General features: G+C 41.7%; 1 protein-coding gene across 1 annotated transcript; it reads left to right on the top strand.

The window, feature by feature from the left end:
- The first annotated feature begins 9,589 nt into the window (after window positions 1-9,589).
- gpr61 (G protein-coupled receptor 61) lies at window positions 9,590-14,594 on the top strand. The gene is made up of 2 exons (XM_084070218.1): window positions 9,590-9,804; window positions 12,680-14,594. The coding sequence occupies exon 2, from the start codon at window positions 12,958-12,960 to the stop codon at window positions 14,374-14,376; it is 1,419 nt and encodes a 472-aa protein (XP_083926344.1). The 5' UTR covers window positions 9,590-9,804; window positions 12,680-12,957; the 3' UTR covers window positions 14,377-14,594.
- Window positions 14,595-18,106: the final 3,512 nt, after the last annotated feature.

The following is an 18,106-nucleotide window of genomic DNA, read 5'->3' as shown; positions in this document are numbered from 1 at the left end:
TTAGGAATAAAAATCGCCCACTGGATTACTTAAAATATTTGTTTTATGGTTAGTCCCCTCTACCCACCTCTTACTTCACACTGAGGCAGACACAGAGTATTCCTTTTAGCCTCCCTGACTATAATATAGCTATAATTTTGTCACATCTACTGTTAGAAATAGCCTAAATGCTGTACTGGGACATATGTGGAACCACAGGAGATGTTGTATATGACTTTCCGTTTGAACTTAGACATCTGGTTTGCAGCAAACAAAAGCATGGAGGTTACAGTCTGAAACAAATTAATTCATTCATTCACTATCAATGTTTTTTTTTCTTTTTTTTTTTCATTACATTGATTTTATTCAATACTGGCTGTACCAAGTTTCCACTATATGGTTTCAACTCAAGCATCTCATAATTCCACAACAGTTGGTGGAAAAGCTGAGGATGCTGATTGTGGACTCTAGCACTTGCACCTGGGTCCTTAACTTCTTGTCGCAGAGGCAACAGAGAGTCAGGGTCTACAGCCAAACATCAAGAACCATCTCATCTCTCCGGTCCTCACTGGAGCTCTATATCAAACACCACCAGCATCATAAGGGAGTATGGGACCCCTACCACCCTTCCCATGGTCTGTTTTTCCTCCTGCCATCAGGAAAGAAGTATAGGAGCATTAAAGTCAATAGTAGTAGGATGCTGAATAGCTTCTTCCTGAGTGCAGTGAGGATTATAAATAAACTGCACCACCTGCCAATGCACCCCCACACTCAACACCCTCCTCCAAACAAACTGAACTTAACTGAATTGGACTGGACTGGACATGATGTAATTGCACTTTTAAAATGCACAACAAACAGCACTTTATTATATTATGCTGTTAACCTTTTAAAGGATTGCACCATGGCACTTTGTATACTGCACGTTTAACTTCTAGTTTAACTGCATTTCTAAACATTGTACTTTTAAATGTTTTTGTTTATGTTGTTTGTTTTTAGATTTAGTCTTATGATTTTTTTGGATGGTTGAATGATGTTTTATGTTGCTCTGTAAGTGGCTGAAGGGGAACAGTATTTCATATTCTGTATGTATGTAATTACATAGGGAAATTGACAAATGATCAAAAAGATTCTGTTATCTGACAGTATGTCAAGACATTTTCTTGCAAAGTCTTGCAAACTTCACACAGAACTGAATTGAACTAAGGAGTTTTATTTTGTTGCAATATTGTAGAGACAATAATGTCCTTAAAAAGAAAAGAATAAAAAAAGATGGACAGCCGTGCAGGTGTGCCAGCATGGCAGAAATGCCAACATTCTTTCGTTTTATGGTCCATTAACTTTAGGTGACAAACTGGCTGCCATCAGATTCCCAGCCCTCTGAATGCTGTTGACATCTGGCTTGGTGCTGACATCTGGCAGCAGTGTTTATTATTAACCAGGGAGCATCTGTCTGGGGTTAATGACATCACATCTTCTTTCCCCGGGACACAACTCTGGCTGGCTCTAATGAGAAAGAAGTGCATCAACAAGATTAAAGTGGACTGAAGGCTCAGTGAAGCTTGGTACTAAAAACTATACACAGCATTTGACTCTGTACATTGCCAGTATGTCACTCACTGCCATATGTTTTGAGGTAAAAAGAGAGGTAGCAAATTCTGATGAAGACATCAGAGGTGGTCACATCAGATTGATTGGTTTATTGATTTTTTTCTTTTTGTCTTGTGTTTCATCAAGCACACTCCAGTCAACAGATGACATATGTTACAAATAGACGTTGAGGACAACAAAAATGAAAAACACATGCATCCACAATGCAACAGCAATAGATTGTCAAGAGAGTGGCTATCGATTTTCTATTTTGCTGCTCTTTGGTTGTATTTTTTTTAACGCTTAACTTTCATACTTATTTTTGTGTTAATGTCCCTGCCATCTCAAATTCAACAACATACCTGAGCCATATGTAAAGAGATATTAACACACAATTTAAGCACCACTTTTACCCTACTAGCATATATGCGTTTCAAATATCAGTCCTACAGCCTTTCAGACTTTCCCATGGAACAAGGATCACTTACTGTAATTGCACCGGCTGTCTTAAACAGATGCAATCATGTTATCTGCAAACAGATCTTTGTCGTTCTCTCTGCCGTACCTGTTGATATTTGACCCCAGGGATTTTCTGTGCATATTGACTAGAACTGACTTTACACCTATTACACCTTGCCTCACTTGCGCTTATATAGAGTATCCCTTCCCTTTGGATTTCTAGAGGCACACATCTCTGGAGTGACAGTCGAACATAACAGATGTAATATTGCTATAGCACTAACATGGTGGACTAAAGTTAAAAGGAGTGTACTTGAAGCCGAAATGTTCCTGGTTCCATCCCCTGGAGACGGGGAAGTCAATGAGCACCACTTATCCCCTCCCTGAAAACCCAGGTCCACTTGAGCAAGTCACTTAACCCCCAAATAGCTCGTGTGGCCAACTAGATAAGACTGGGATTGTACTGGGCAGCTCCCTGCTGTGCATGTGTGTAACTGCATGAGTATGAAGGGTTGCTGAAAAAGAGCATCCTCCACGCTCAGTGATCCTACCCTGGATTAATAAAAGGTTTTAAACTGAAACTAAACTGTTCGTTGTGATGTGATTAGCTTTGAATTAATAATAAGAGATTGTTATACATTTACATGGCAGCAGTTATTTTATTTGAATAATGTGCATGTATGTTTTGCATAACAGAGAGACAGGAGGTAAACGATAAAGAGAGAGGGAGCAACAGAGAGAGAGATGGACAAATACAAGGTTACATATTACTGTAGAGTGTAGACCCACTTTTATTTAAGTGCAAATGACAGGTGAGTTGAAAAGTGGATGCTTACATTAGGGCGACACAGTACTATGTCACTCTCGTTCTAGATATACAGTATATTATGTATGAAGGGCATTACTGTACCTCTCAGACTGCTGAGTTTCATAATTTCGCCTAGCTCAAGCGTGTCGACTCAGCATATGTAATCCTAATTGAATCACCAGCGAATAGGGACAGTGTGCAGCATGGGAATAACCAAACGTCATACAACTCTGTATCACAGCTACTACAGTATGTGACGCATGTGCTCTCTCCCGTGATTTACACAGCTCCAGGGATACTTGATGATGCTGCCATTAATCAACTGACTGACTTCACAGCCCAAGGTCCTGGCAGATTTATACAATGCATCCTCAGTGTTTACCGCCTCTCACCTGAGTTATGAGCGTAAGGTATGGTTCATCTTGAAAAAAATTCTAACAGTAAACTTCAGAGTAGATATTCATTACTGTATGATGCAGTCTTTTCCAAATAATTTATAATTGTTTATTATTTAGACACTTGAACTATTTATGAATACTTCTTTGAATATTTGCATTTATCTTTTGATGCTGTATACTGTAAGTATAACTTACAATATGCACATATCAGACAGAAAACAAACAAAGAAAAGAATATTCATATCAGAGACTGTTACTAGACCACTGCAGCACAACACCTTCATCAAAGATTAATATCATACCACTGGCAATAACTGTAGAATCCTTCAGTACAGCACAGAATTTCTCTGCCGAACATCCATTTATATTTAACCTGTGCATGTATTGTTTCAATGGCAGTGTGAAGGATAACACAAATGTTCCATTAGTCATGTGTGAAGCTGTGCTAGTCCTTCCAACAAATGAGGGCCTCAGTCCTTGTTGCTGTGCAAAGCAGGCCCCCTGCAGACTCTTTGTACGTCCTTTCCACCAAGGACATCTACCAGAGGCAGATAAAGACAAAGACAAAGTGAAATCTCTTGTTTGTTCATCGCACTGCAGTTACAAAGCCTGTACATGTCTTTTAACATCATAGTACTTTATGATAGCACAAGTAACTATAGAGAAGGCAATTGGCTGTTATACACATATGTAATCACCTGAATTCAATTCAATTCAATTCAATTCAATTCAATTCAATTCAATTCAATTCAATTCAATTCAATTCAATTCAATTCAATTCAATTCAAAGGAACCTGTGCCTCACTCATGGGAAACCAACCATGTATTGCTCAGACAAAGGGGAATCCCATCTGGCCGTGCATCTGCTCTTCAGGCAGGTCAACTTTGCCACTCATTAATACATACATACATACATACATACATACATACATACATACATACATACATACATACATACATACATACATACATACATACATACATAACAGAGTTGTGTTTGGGTCACATTGTTCCTCTGTCTTGTTTTGGAAAGAACTGTCCTAACATGCTCCCTATAGTGTTGGTGTATTTCTATGCAGACGGGGCCCTCGGTGGCTGTGTGTGCTGAAATGACATTGTCAACATGGTGCCTGCAGAAAGTGCTAATTGTGTCTATTTGAGCTCCATGGCATGACTCTGGGGAGATGGCAAAGGCCAGTTATCTTATTCCATGGCAGCACACAGATGGCATTCTAGGAAGTTATAAAGTACAGAAGATGACATTACAATGTAGTCTTCAGAATAGTAGTACATTTAGAAAATATACATAGGATATGCACATCGAAATAACATGCGGTAATACTTAATGCATCAATGATGATGGGATATGATCAGTGTAAATATCAACTAACTGTTATAATCAGCAAAATGTGTGTATTGTATGTATTAAAAGCATGATCACAAGGGAAATGCACTTCTCAAACAATTCACAGATGTTCTCATTGCATATGTGCTGATTAATTGACAAAAGGTAAAGGTTTGTGATTTATATATTTATCCTCCAACCACAGGCAAAACAGCCTTTAAACGTTGCAGATATCAACAAAACTCTTGCTAAATATACACATTTTCCTCATGCACCCCCCCTATCTCTCTGAGGATTTGAACCGATTTGAGCTGAATGTGAAAGAAAATACCCATGACCTTCTTCTTTTTTTCTGTTAGGCCTCTGCTCTTTTCCACCCATGTACCTGTCAAAGTACATCAATAACTTTAAAGATGCACAAGCACAACACCAGAGGGAGCTCAACCAATCTCGTTCAACCCAGATTTGGCTCAAACAAGGGGTTCAATTTGTTCTACTGCTATGCCACCAAAACGTGGAATGCATTGCCCTACCAACAGTCATAAAAAAAGTGTGACTCCTTACCCTCCTTCAAAACCGCTCTTACAGCACTTACAGGTGTCTGCAATGTGTAACTGGCCCCTGTAAAACGCTTGTCACTGGAAATGACCCCCAACTTTTTACTGTAGGCAAATTTGTTTTAATTATTATTACTACTAGTATATATGATGTTTTGCATATTGTATATTATTGTTTGTCTTTAAATGTCTCGATGAATTGAATACACAGGACCTCAATGGAACTAAACCCTGGGCTTTTTGGGGTTATCCTTTTAGCATTCTTTTGTATAAATCTGTAGCCTACCACTGTACCTTTTTTGCAAACTGTTAATAAAGTATTCAATCAATCAATCCAAAGTCCCTCCAGCCATAGGCCCACTAAGACTTGTTTGAATAATAATAATAATCATAGATAATGGTAGGCTGAAATGTTTGAGGATGTGCAACGTGCAAAAGTAAAAGTAAAGTAAACCAAAAGTTCTAAAGTCTCTGATGCTACCTTACCTGTGCAGTGCATGCTGGGACATAAAGGAAGGACAGTATTAATCCATGGTCCGGTGTAGCATAGCAGGTAGACAGCTTTCTTCTAGACCGTGGGAGGATAGACATAATGTTCACATACTGACTAAGTACCCACTGGTTTACAGGTCTGTCTTCTATATCATTTGTTGTTGTCGATTTTCCACTAACTAAATCAGTTCATCCCGTCATATGTGTGAATTCAATGTATTTTGATGTAGCCTAGTTAAATGGATGATTCATATAAAAAAAATCTAATCAGATTGGTATGAAATCAAATCATGATGAAATTAGAGATTTCATATTGCATTTTTTTTTTATCATTTCCAATTTAATCATAATCTAATCTCATTGTGACGTCTGAGATTTGCATCCCTATAGTGTGTTTCCCAATCCCTTATATCTTATTTTTTGACAGAATTGCAAGGCTGTTAAAAACACGTGGAGGTAGGCAGCCTATGTAAAGGTCCATTCCTTGAACCATTAATGTGTATAGTGTTACACAGTTACACGGTTTTAAGTGTTAATGGTCTGGGTATTTGTTTCCAAGCCTACAAGTGTAGCATTTTGTTGAGTTTCTAATATGAGAGCTCCCCCTATTGTTCATGTCTGAGAAGACAGTGGAATATTGCATTGTATCAGCACTATGGGTGATGAAACATGATTCAGCCTCATGAGGGTCAGGAAACTCAACTCAGCAAACTGTATAGAATTCCTAATGATTTAATTTTCCACCAGAAATAACTAATGTAAGCATGCATAGTTGACTTAACAGTGTTCAGAGAACCTTGTCAGACTGGAAGACACGTGGGATTATGGTAGGCTAATGTAAAAACGATACAATATAATGAATATATATTTGGAATAATGATGTACATGTGTGTGTGTGTGTGTGTGTGTGTGTGTGTGTGTGTGTGTGTGTGTGTGTGTGTGTGTGTGTGTGTGTGTGTGTGTGTGTGTGTGTGTGTGTGTGTGAGAGAGAGAGAGAGAGTATTGGAGGTACACTTTGTTATCTCCTGTGGGTAGAAGGACGGAGAGAACACAGGCGCAGGCGAGCGGGGAAGCTCAAGTCGGCGTTGCCATGGAAACCATTGTATTTTCCTCCCTCGTGATTGGTGCTGCTGGAGTGAGCAAGTATCTGCTATTTTTGTCATTATTCAACACCTCAGACACGAGCGCAGTCACAGGACGCACAGCACAACACACAAACACACACACACACACGCACGCACGCACGCACGCACGCACGCACGCACGCACGCACGCACGCACGCACGCACGCACGCACACACACACACACACACACACACACACACACACACACACACACACACACACACACACACACACACACACACACACACGAACACACACAAGACAGGAGGATCATGGTGGGCAGAGACAGAAAGAATGAGAGAGAGAGAGAGAGAGAGAGAGAGAGAGAGAACTTAATAAGAAGGACACATATCCTAACAAAGGATCTTCTGTATACCGACCGCCACAAAATATTTGAGGTTAAATACGCGCAAGTCAGAATGTATCAGACAGAATTCTGTTTATTATTCAATTCAACACTGTAAGCTTCTGGAAGGCATTTCCGGCATTGAAAAATACATTTCAAACTGTATTTCTGAGTTTGTTTCATAATGCCTATGTATTATATGAAAAAGAGGAAGCGGTATGTGAAAGTATATTTAAAAAATAATGTAATATGACACTGACCTTTACCAATGATACACTGGTGTATCATTGAAATGAAAGCTATATACTGTAGGGTGAGTGCCCATGTGGAAACCATAGGTTTCTAGAGAAAAGGGGGTTGGTGAGAGTAGGCACAGTACAGTATGTCACATGTGCCAGAACCTCCCATTACAGACGTCTTATTGAATTAGTCCCCCATGTCGCCAAAGAAAGGCTCAAATCCATCTGTCCCTGAACCACCCTTTTGCAAACCTGCCCTCCCTAATGATCAAATCTAGATCATAATCTAAATTAACAACGGGGGATTTTGCTTTGCAATCATCCCCCAAAATACCTAAAGATGACCATAAGGAAGAAATGGCTCCTGTAGTGATGCAGAAAATTAACAGTGACACGTCATTGATTGTTCAATTTATTTCTCGATTGACTTAACAAAGATTTCACAGGCTTGTACCTAATCAGTAGTTTGTGTTACCGCAGGTGTTGAGCCTGAGAGCCGACCCTCTATTGATGTATGGATCCCTTAGGAAATATACTGTATGTTCTGTATGAATGTATCATGAAATAAAGATGTCACATACTGTACAGATTCATGGGACAATGTCAGTCTTGCGAATTGATTCTTACAAATTGCGTATGTACATGTGTAATGTCAAGATCCGTTTAACACCTTAACATCCTTAGACAGTCATACAATGAGATGGACAGTGGGACTGTAATACCATACAGATTGAATGATATAGAATAATTCAACCTAACATTATGTCTAGACATTAGATGTAACACAATGACCATATGCAATTTATTGACACAAGCATTAAAAGCATGATTACAAATTAATCTCTGCAGTGTGTTGGTGCGTTGACACAGCTTTGATACGTTCTGTTGAGGAGCCAAACACTGTCATGACTCTTGATTACCTTTTTGCAATGTAAAGCATTTCATTCCAAAAAGTAAAATCTGGCATTTGAAAAAAGTGACACCTGCTCGTATCACTTTTGTTGTTACTACTTTTTTAAACCATTATGAACTGGAACTTATACATTTTGAAGATATTGATTGATGTTATTTAGGTACTTCTTTTTAAAATAATTGAATGGTGTTTTGGAAATGATGGTGTCCACTGGGTTGTAAACATAGTCAAATTCCTTAAGCAGGAACAAATGCATGTGAAACGTATGCGCTTTGTTGTTGTTTTCTTTTCTACAGTGTAGATGTTAATCACAGTTCATTAACATTAACCATTAGGGTTCCTTTCCTCTCAGCAAATCAATAATCCAGCCTTGTGCGAAGCCTATTGCAAGGATTATGCAGGCAGGGGAGATCTTTGCAAGCCCAAGATAAGGAGATAGAGAGATAATTACACACATTGAGTCCAAGATTAGAAAGGTGATTTTCTCTCCCAATTGTTGGGTATTTTTGCACCTGTTAGTGAGACCTGGTGTGACCTACACTGGGGGGGGGAGCAGGACCAGAGACAGAAAGAGAAGATGTAAGAGAGGCAGAATCCATCAGCCATTCTTCCACTAGGCATCCAAAGATAGTGAGACACTAGGACCCAGTAGAGAGATTGAGCCTGGATGCTGTCTGCCTGTCCGCCGCCTGCCTGTCTGCTCTGCGCTGCTCTGCAGTTGCCCTGAGCGCGTGCCGGAGCCAGCACACGTGTGTGTGTGTGTGTGTGTGTGTGTGCGTGCGTGCGTGCGCGCACGCGTGTGTGTGTGTGTGTGTGTGTGTGTGTGTGTGTGTGTGTGTGTGTGCGTGCACGCACGTGTGTGTGTGTGTGTGTGTGTGTGTGTGTGTGTGTGTGTGTGTGAGTGTGTGTGTGTGCTCGTGCGTGCGTGTGTGTGCTCGTGCGTGTGTGTGTGTGTGTGTGTGTGTGTGTGTGTGTGTGTGTGTGTGTGTGTGTGTTTGTGTTTGTGTGTGAGAGAAACAGAGAGAGAGAGAGAGAGAGAGAGAGAGAGAGAGAGAGAGAGAGAGAGGAAGAGTACATGTGTGTATAAATCTTTTGTCCATCAGAGGCTGGAAGACAGGAGCCCTCTTCCTCTTTTTGTTTGGTCCGTGTGTGTTGCTCCAGCTCAGCCTGCGCCACCTGCATCGGAGACCTGAACGGATGACAGGGAGGTGTGTGTGTTGTGCATTTGTGTGTTTGGAGATGGGTGGGGGGGCGGGGGGGGGGGGGGGGGGGTTGGGTCAGTGTAGGGAAGAGAGGCGGGGGGGGGGGGGGGGGGGGGGTGATGAAGAGATGAAAGGACCAGGTGAGGTGGAGACACAGGAGTGCCCCTCTCCTCTCTCCCCATCTCTCTGACGTGGTGCGTGTGTGTGTGTGTGTGTGTGTGTGTGTGTACGTACGTGTGTGTCTAGTGAGTGTATGTGTGTGTTGCGTGTGGTAGAGAGCAAAACAGGTCCACTTCCTTGAGCAGACTGTGAACCTGGGCAGGAGGAAGCAGGAACCCTCTACTCACTGAGGTATGTCATCTGCTTAATATTACCACATCTGCTCCACTTGACATACTCAGTACACGCCAATCTATGGAGGCACCTTAGTAAGGAGGACGTCAGGATGTTGCGATGAGAAGATGGGACACTGAGGGACACAGGGAGCCGGGAGTGAGATATGGGTGCAATCTGAACGAGGGGGATGAGATTACGAACTAGTGTTTTCATAGCATCCCATAACGTCCTCCTGGTCTGTCCACGTGAAAGGCATATAGAACTAGATTATGATTCCTCACATTTGCTGATGGTGTTGATTCGACTGAGACTGACACCATGCTGTATACATCGCTTTGTCCATTGCACACCATATACTGTTTACATGAACTATTCTATTCATGGGCTGCCGGAGAGTGAAGGTGCACCATAATGAAACAGGGTCAGTTGAACAACAGGCTAGTTTTGTCCTGGCAGTAAACACTGAGTCATGTGCATATGATAGGGTCATATGGTTTACAATTGGCAGCCACCAGTATTCTACCGTAGTCTTTATGCTTTGTTGAAAAATGTTTGGAGCTTGTGGACATCGAGATAATGTGCGACTGCTTTGAATGTACTTTTTAGTTATTGTAAGTTAGTTAGTTGTTTTTACGTGTGAAGCACACCGTAGGCCTATCGCCTCATTTCATTATTTTTATTTCTCTGAGCTGAAGAAAACAAGATACTGGATTGGGCTAACCACACTCACTGTATTTGCCATTCTGTAATTATATTATTTTTTTGTGTGCTAATTTTCACATGCGTCATTTTAACAGTGTAAAATAAAGGATCCTTTGATAGGGAGAATGGACCACATCACTCAAGGGGATGCGTATAACGCTGATCATGTGTTTCTTTTGAAATGAGAATTTCACTTCTGGCGTTCCTTTGAGTAGGTGACTGTTGCATGATGGTCACTCGCAAACTGCTCGGGAGGGATACCCTGGACACCAGAGAGCAACAACGATCAATACTGATTGGAATAAGCCTCTGGGGAGTTGCTCTGCCATTGTATGCAAACTGTATAGCCAAGGCATCTGGTTTGTTTATTGGGTTGAGGGTTACTCCTACCCTTTGACCTTTTTCACAAAGGCTGCTTGCTTAATCTTGAATATATCTACCACATGTGCTCAGTGGCAGTACACAACTGTCAGGAAAAGAACAGGCGCCTCGCAGTGATGTATCATGCCGTCACACTCGTGAAATGGAAAACTTGTGCATGCAGGTGTGTATAGTGTATGGAAATGTACCAAGGGCCTTAGTGCTGGCTCCGTGGCTTTGGCAGTGTGTGGGGTTGCTTCCAGGTGAGGTTGTGACAGTAAACACAGCACGGGGCCTCCCAATTACACCGCTGGTCCCAGGGACACATTTTACTCCCCTCCTCTCTAGCAATGTCCTACAAAGTAAAATCCTGAGAGTGTTGATTTAACTCAGAGATTGTACAAATGGAACTAAATAAACCCAATCCGTATAGGGGTCCATTTAACTATTCACTGCTCTATCTGAGTTAAATTAAAGGACGACTTCACCGCTTTTCAACCTATCTTCATATAATTGGTCCTCACTAATACTCATGATAAAATGGTACCATTTTTTTCTACTTGGTCTGTGTCTCATAGGAGGGCTCTGGACAGTCCAGAAACCCATCTACCAGTGACATCATCATTAGGCATGATTTTTTTTCAACAAGATTTCACATTTTTTATTTTGATTTTTATTAACACGAGAACAATGGCTTCTTTTATTGCATTGCAACTTTCCAGGAATAGAAAGCCTGCAGTTTCTATTAGCTTGGATTCCCCATTGATGATGTCACTGGTAGACGGGACTCTGAACTGTCCACAGCCCTCCTCTGAGACACAGACCGAGTAGATTTTTTTTTTACCATTTTATCATGAGTATTAGTGAGGACCAATTATATGAAGACAGGTTGAAAAGCGGTGAAGTCGTCCTTTATCACTCAGGATTTTGCAGTGTGCTCCACCATTTCACCACAACAACCTAGCAATTGCCTGTTTTTCTTAGCTGTTCAATCAGCTTGTGAACATACAGTGACTTATATTCTAAAGGATGTAAACATTCTTATTGCATTAAACAGGAGTGTATATTTGGATATATATGGAATTACAAGCGCCACGGCATGACCCACTTTCTTTCTGTGTTCAATTTGCCTCTTGCTAGATAGGGATCAGTACAAGTAAGTAAACAGTATGACATTTTGTCTTCCTCATGATGGAGCTGGAATGCTAAATGTTTCACTTATCTTTTATCCACTTCACTCCACACAGGGGGCTGAGTGATGCTGGGTTTCATAGTTTATTTTCCTTGTCCAGTCTGCTTCCTTACTGTGTGAAGGGGACATATGGTCCACTTCGTGCTTTTAGCCTTTCCCTGGGGGTCTGGTTGTCCATGAAATTATGCATCTGAAGATGCAGATGTCAGTGTGTCATAGTGACTTGCCTATATATGGGCGTATCGGGTTTGTTTATGGTTATGTCTGAGTCAGAGTGACGTGGCCGTGGTCCTGCCTATATATGGGCGTATCTGGTTTGTTTATGGTTATGTCTGAGTCAGAGTGACGTGCCGTGGTTCGCCCGCCGGCCCGCCTGCCAGACCACCCTCCCATTAGCCAATTTTGATATAGGATAGGCTCCACAATAAAATGGAGTTCCATTTGAAACCTTTTCCATGGTGCAGCTGTTAGTTCTGCACCAAACTTTGACAAACCCATTAATAGATGATTTCAGAAAAGTTTGCCAGACCACATACAGTACTGTACTGTGCATGCAGATATTGTATGATCTAAACAATGACCTCTGTGAATCTTCAATAATACTTAATGTTTTAACTGGAATGTTCTGTGTTTCAGATCACATGCCCATCTGAAGATAACACTGGTGGTTGGACGATGTCTTTGCTGGGATTAGCCAGATAAAATTCAAGGAATTGAGTGAAGCCTCCCAGGGCTTTTCAGAAGGGGGTTGAAGCCACTCCATCAGACAGACATTTGTGCCATGGTCTGTACTGCTCCAGATGCTATGACCGACAGCTCAGCCTGAGTCTGTCTGTGACCCCCTCACGGCAGGGGAGGATGGGTGATGGGCCTGTGAATGTCAACGGCCTCTCTCCCTCTCATCCCATCCTCTCATGGAGCCTACTCCCACACCAAGCCCCCCCTGGAACACCTCTCATGCAGGCTCCCTCCCCTGGCTTCCCGCCTTACTGTACCCCAATGCCTCGAACGTGACGCGGCCTGGCGTAGGAGGAGGCGGGGTCGACGTGACGCAGACATTGGCACTGTGTGCCATGCTCATCATGGACGTGCTGGCAGTGGTAGGCAACTTGGCCGTGATGGCGGTCATCACCAAGACGCCGCAGCTGCGCAAGTTCGCCTTTGTGTTCCATCTGTGCCTGGTTGACCTGCTGGCGGCGCTGGTGTTGATGCCGCTAGGGATACTGTCGGACCACGTGCTGGCGGACGACACGCTCTGCCGGAGCTACCTCTGCCTGAGCGTGTGTCTGATCAGTGCCGCCATCCTTTCCATCTCTGCCATCAATGTGGAGCGTTACTACTATATCGTCCACCCCATGCGCCACGAGGTCAAGATGACTGTGGGGGTGGTGGTGATGGTGCTGGTGGGGATCTGGATCAAGGCTGTCATCATGTCAGCCCTGCCTCTGCTGGGATGGCTTCTACAAGGGGACCAAGAGCCAGGGATGCCTCCAGTCCTGGGTCCCAGCCGGAGGCACTGTTCCCTGCACTGGGCTGGTGGTGGGATCACACGTTTGTTGTTCATGGTCTTCTTCACCTGTATCTACTTTCTGTGCCCTGTGCTGATAATCCTGGTGGTTTACTGCAACATGTTCAAGGTGGCCCGTGTGGCGGCCATGCATCATGGCCCCATGCCCACCTGGATGGACACCCCGCGCCAGCGCTCCGAGTCCCTCAGCAGCCACTCCACCATGGCAGCCAGCCTGGGTGGGGCTGGGGCTCGCTCCACCCCTCAAAGGACCTTCAGCGGGGGGAAGGCTGCTGTGGTCCTTGTGGCGGTTGGGGGCCAGTTCCTCTGCTGTTGGCTTCCATATTTCTCCTTCCATCTCTACTCAGCCCTGGTGTCTACCTCTCATGACTCCCTGGACCAGCTGGAGGATGTGGTCACATGGATTGGCTATTTTTGCTTCACCTCCAACCCCTTCTTCTACGGCTGCCTAAATAGGCAGATCCGAGAGGAGCTGGGCCGTCACCTGGCTTGCCTCTTTAAGCGCGCCGGCCCTGGTGAAGGGGAGCAGCTGCCAAGCCGCGAGGCATCTATAGAGGAGAATTTTCTACAGTTTCTTCAGGGTACTGGGTGCAATCTGGAGCCCTGTAACTCTCACAGCAGGGCTAGCCCAGAACAGCAAGAAGACGATGGCCCTCAGGACTCTGCTGTTCAGCAGAACGTACCAGCTGGCTACCACATCCCAGGACAGATCCTTGAGGAGACCTCAGAGTTTATAGAGCATCAGCAACTGAACAATGAGCTGAACTTATCAGAGACCCACTGCAGGACTGTACCTGATTTGTAGCTGCCTCCGCCGCGCTGTAGATAGTCTATTATCATGTCTAGTAATGCAATTGATGCTATTCGTTTTCTCTCTCCTGATTTCCAAAATGTGTTGAATGATGAACACAGCACATGTACATACTAAGACTAATCCAATGAACTGCAAAACATAGTATCTTCATTTGAAGAATTAAAGGTAAAGGGGCATTTCACTGAAAAATAAAGAGGATTTGCAATTTACATGTCACCTGTCTGTGATTATCACCTATCACATGAGGCACACTGCATCTGTCTGGTCTGTTTGCAGATTGATGAAATAATGTGTGAGAGGGAAAATAGCATGGACAAGAGCAAAGCTTATAGCTTAGACAAAGAAAGGTTATGAAAATGTTTTGTTTTCAAATTGCGCATACAGAACTAATTTATTTTCAAATGTACAAAGGTGTTTTTATTTAAAGAATTCAAATAAACAATAAAACACAAAGCAAATATGTCTAAGCCGTGAAGCCAAGACTGTAATCAGAACCCTCTGATGGAGTCACTCCCACTCAACATTATATATTCAAACGTATTATCAGTGAAATGCCCCTTTGAGCAGGATATGCATTTCACTAAAACGTGGGTTCTTCGTAGGAGGTGGGACTGGGAGAGATCATTGTTGCCATGTCCATTTTGATACAATGCAACCACACCATTACTTTACCATTCTATACTGAATCACAGTCTCTTTTAAACTGATATCAGGTTCTGTTCTGTTATTTTCTTTTTTATACCACACTGAGGAGAGATATGATATCCAATATACTGCATCTGACAATCTTTATTCTAGTGCCAAGAATTCTATCATTTTTGTCTTTGAGACCTGAAGACACAATTTGGAGACATCCCTTGACAATCAGTTGCACAAATTGACTCAATAATTATACGTACATTATTAAATGTTCAAAGGTTTATTCAGTGTGTCAGTTTGCCAATTATAGCGATTATTACTAATATTTGGATAATGAGAAAACCTAAACATTCATTTTAGAGTTCTCTCCTATTTTGGCTGCAGCACAGCTAGAACAACCAAAAAAGAGCATATGGGAAGTAATTGTAAACCAGTATTTGGGGAGGTAAAAATAGTATCTGTTTTCACGGAAGTGTACAGTATGTATTCCATTCGCTTATCTCCCCCTGATTCAACCCAAGAAATTAATGCAAATTAATTTATTCTGCTAACATGAACAAACATTCATAGCCACATTTTTGTTTCTTCTCAATTTGAAGGATTATTTTGAAGGATAATTTCACAGCCAGTGGTGGTCATGGTATTTATAGTGAGCAGCCTCACACACCAGTGTATTTTTAACCTTATTCTGGGAATAGCTGTTATCATGTTTATCTGTTGGTGGGCTCGTGATTATCACCTCCTCAGTCAAATCCTCTCACATTGGTAGACTCGTGATGTTCACTTCCTCTTAGAGAAAAATCATCTCCTCTACTATAAGAAATGGCTTGGAAATAACAACGTGCTACATGTACAATAAATGAAATAATTCATTGGAGTGCTGGTCATGCTTTAATTTAGAAAAACTAAAAACTAAATCTACACATACATTTTTCATGCATAGTTTAAGTTTTCTGTTAAAAAGGAGTGAAGGATTATGCTTTGTTGTTAAAAACATGAGCAGCACTATGTTACAAAATGCCAGTAAAAATGGTGTTTAGAAGTAATGCCCCACAGGGCTCCATTTGAAGACTGTGACCAATCCAAACTGCCCGCTTGATGTCAGTGCTGTTTACAGGTAAACCTTAGCCAATGCTGCACACAAGAACAGTATGAGTGCTATTGTGTTTAGCCCTAAACAACTGGCTTGTTGTGGCTACACAAAACACAGGTGTCACGATGCTTACACATGGCAAGGTTTGCCTTTGACCTCATTCAGCAACAGATGGAAGACATCAGTGGTACTTTCTCTGATCTCAGGTGGAATAAAAAAACTTTGCACAAGTCAGATATGACGAAATATAAGAAATAATTATGTTCTGTTGTAATCTTTTCCCTCTCATTCTTGACTCTTTTTATATTTGTCTGTTCCTCGCTGCTTTTCTTTATCTGTTTCACTTTGCTAGTTTGCTGCTTCATACCAGACATGAGTCTGTTGGTGTTGACATGATCACAAGATTCTCAACGCAAAGCACACATGGATGTTTTTTATATAGTATATATTGTATATTATATACACAGTAAAATCTGGAGTGATTATCTCTGAGTAATGATGAACAAATGTCCATTTTCCACAAATGAACACTGAGGATTTTACGGTGTATACTAAACTATTATGCCCACCTCTCTCTCTCTCTCTCTCTGTGTGTGTGTGTGTGTGTGTGTGTGTGTGTGTGTGTGTGTGTGTGTGTGTGTGTGTGTGTGTGTGTGTGTGTGTGTGTGTGTGTACATATACAATATATATATATATATATATATATATATATATATATATATATGCAGAGAGAGAGAGAGAGAGAGAGAGAGAGAGGGAGGGAGGGAGGGAGAGAGAGAGAGAGAGAGAGAGAGAGAGAGAGAGAGAGAGAGAGAGAGAGAGAGAGAGAGAGAGAGAGAGAGAGAGAGAGAGAGAGAGAGAGAGAGAGAGGAATGACATTCCTAATATTCTTCTTTTGTAATTACTTCAATGCTGGCTGTTGTTTTTCAATCAGGCTACTCATATCTTTTTAAAGTCTAAAAAAGATACCCCTTTTGTGTCAAAATATGGAATAGTGTGAAAACTCCAAAGTTACTGCATATTAGAACAAAAATAAATAAACACATTTGATTAAGTGTAACACTGAGCACAAGGCGTATTCACTGCCATTGCCATTAGCATGTTCCTTAGAGGGCTTAGATAGCTCTGCTACTATGGCATCTCTAACTACAAATGCAGTATTTACCTTTTTGCTAAATACACTGAAGTATAAGATCCATCAATGTCTGCAATGCTTTACAACTGCAGAGTGCGACACTTGAAAAAGTCTACTGCTCAAGTAGAGCAGTAGAACTACACAAACTGCTCTGTTTTACTGTACCAGCGTGCAGAGAAACCAAGGAAAGGAATTTAATGTTGACATGATATTAATAATGATATTCCTGACAGAACATTCTTAAGAGATTATACCTTTTTTGTTGTTGTCTGGATTCTTTTCATGGCACATCAAGGGCACTACATGTACATTTAATTCATACTGTAGCAGTGCACACAATCTGGGGTCTTTACGGGTCCCTTGTGTTGCAAACACATCAAACCACCTTCCAATCAGCTGTATTTCAGTTACCTTAGCAACCAAATTTCCCCAACAAATCCAATTAATGACTAAAGGTTTGTTTCTGTTCCCATCTGTTTATTGTGAGGCAGGGGGAATAAGCTGTTCTGAGGTTGAAAAGTATAATTTATACTCCATCGTATGACGGAACTTGAAAATCTGTTCTGGTTGGCAAACGAGTGAAACGACACTGTACTATGGAGTATAAATATAGCCTCTGAATGGATGCAACAAGACTAACATCTCAGTATACTTGGTTATTGTTCACATGATTCATTGGTATGTTATTTTTCTTCTTTGCATCTCTTTTGTATACATGCTGAAACTAATGTTTGGATTGTTTGTCCTTTTGTTGTTATTAGGGTTGTTTTTGTTTTGTTTTTTTGTTGAAAATGTAAATGTATTGGATACCCATCAGATGTATTGATTAAAGAAACAGCTAAAGGAATAGCATC

This window comes from Gymnoscopelus microlampas (assembly GCF_963454915.1).
Source record: "Gymnoscopelus microlampas genome assembly, chromosome: 10".
Lineage (NCBI taxonomy): Eukaryota > Metazoa > Chordata > Actinopteri > Myctophiformes > Myctophidae > Gymnoscopelus > Gymnoscopelus microlampas.
This window is presented reverse-complemented; position numbering and strand designations above follow the sequence as displayed.

Excerpts from the sequence above, each read along its gene's own strand:
- gpr61 (XM_084070218.1), top strand. The coding sequence starts at position 12,958 with ATGGAGCCTACTCCCACACCAAGCCCCCCCTGGAACACCTCTCATGCA.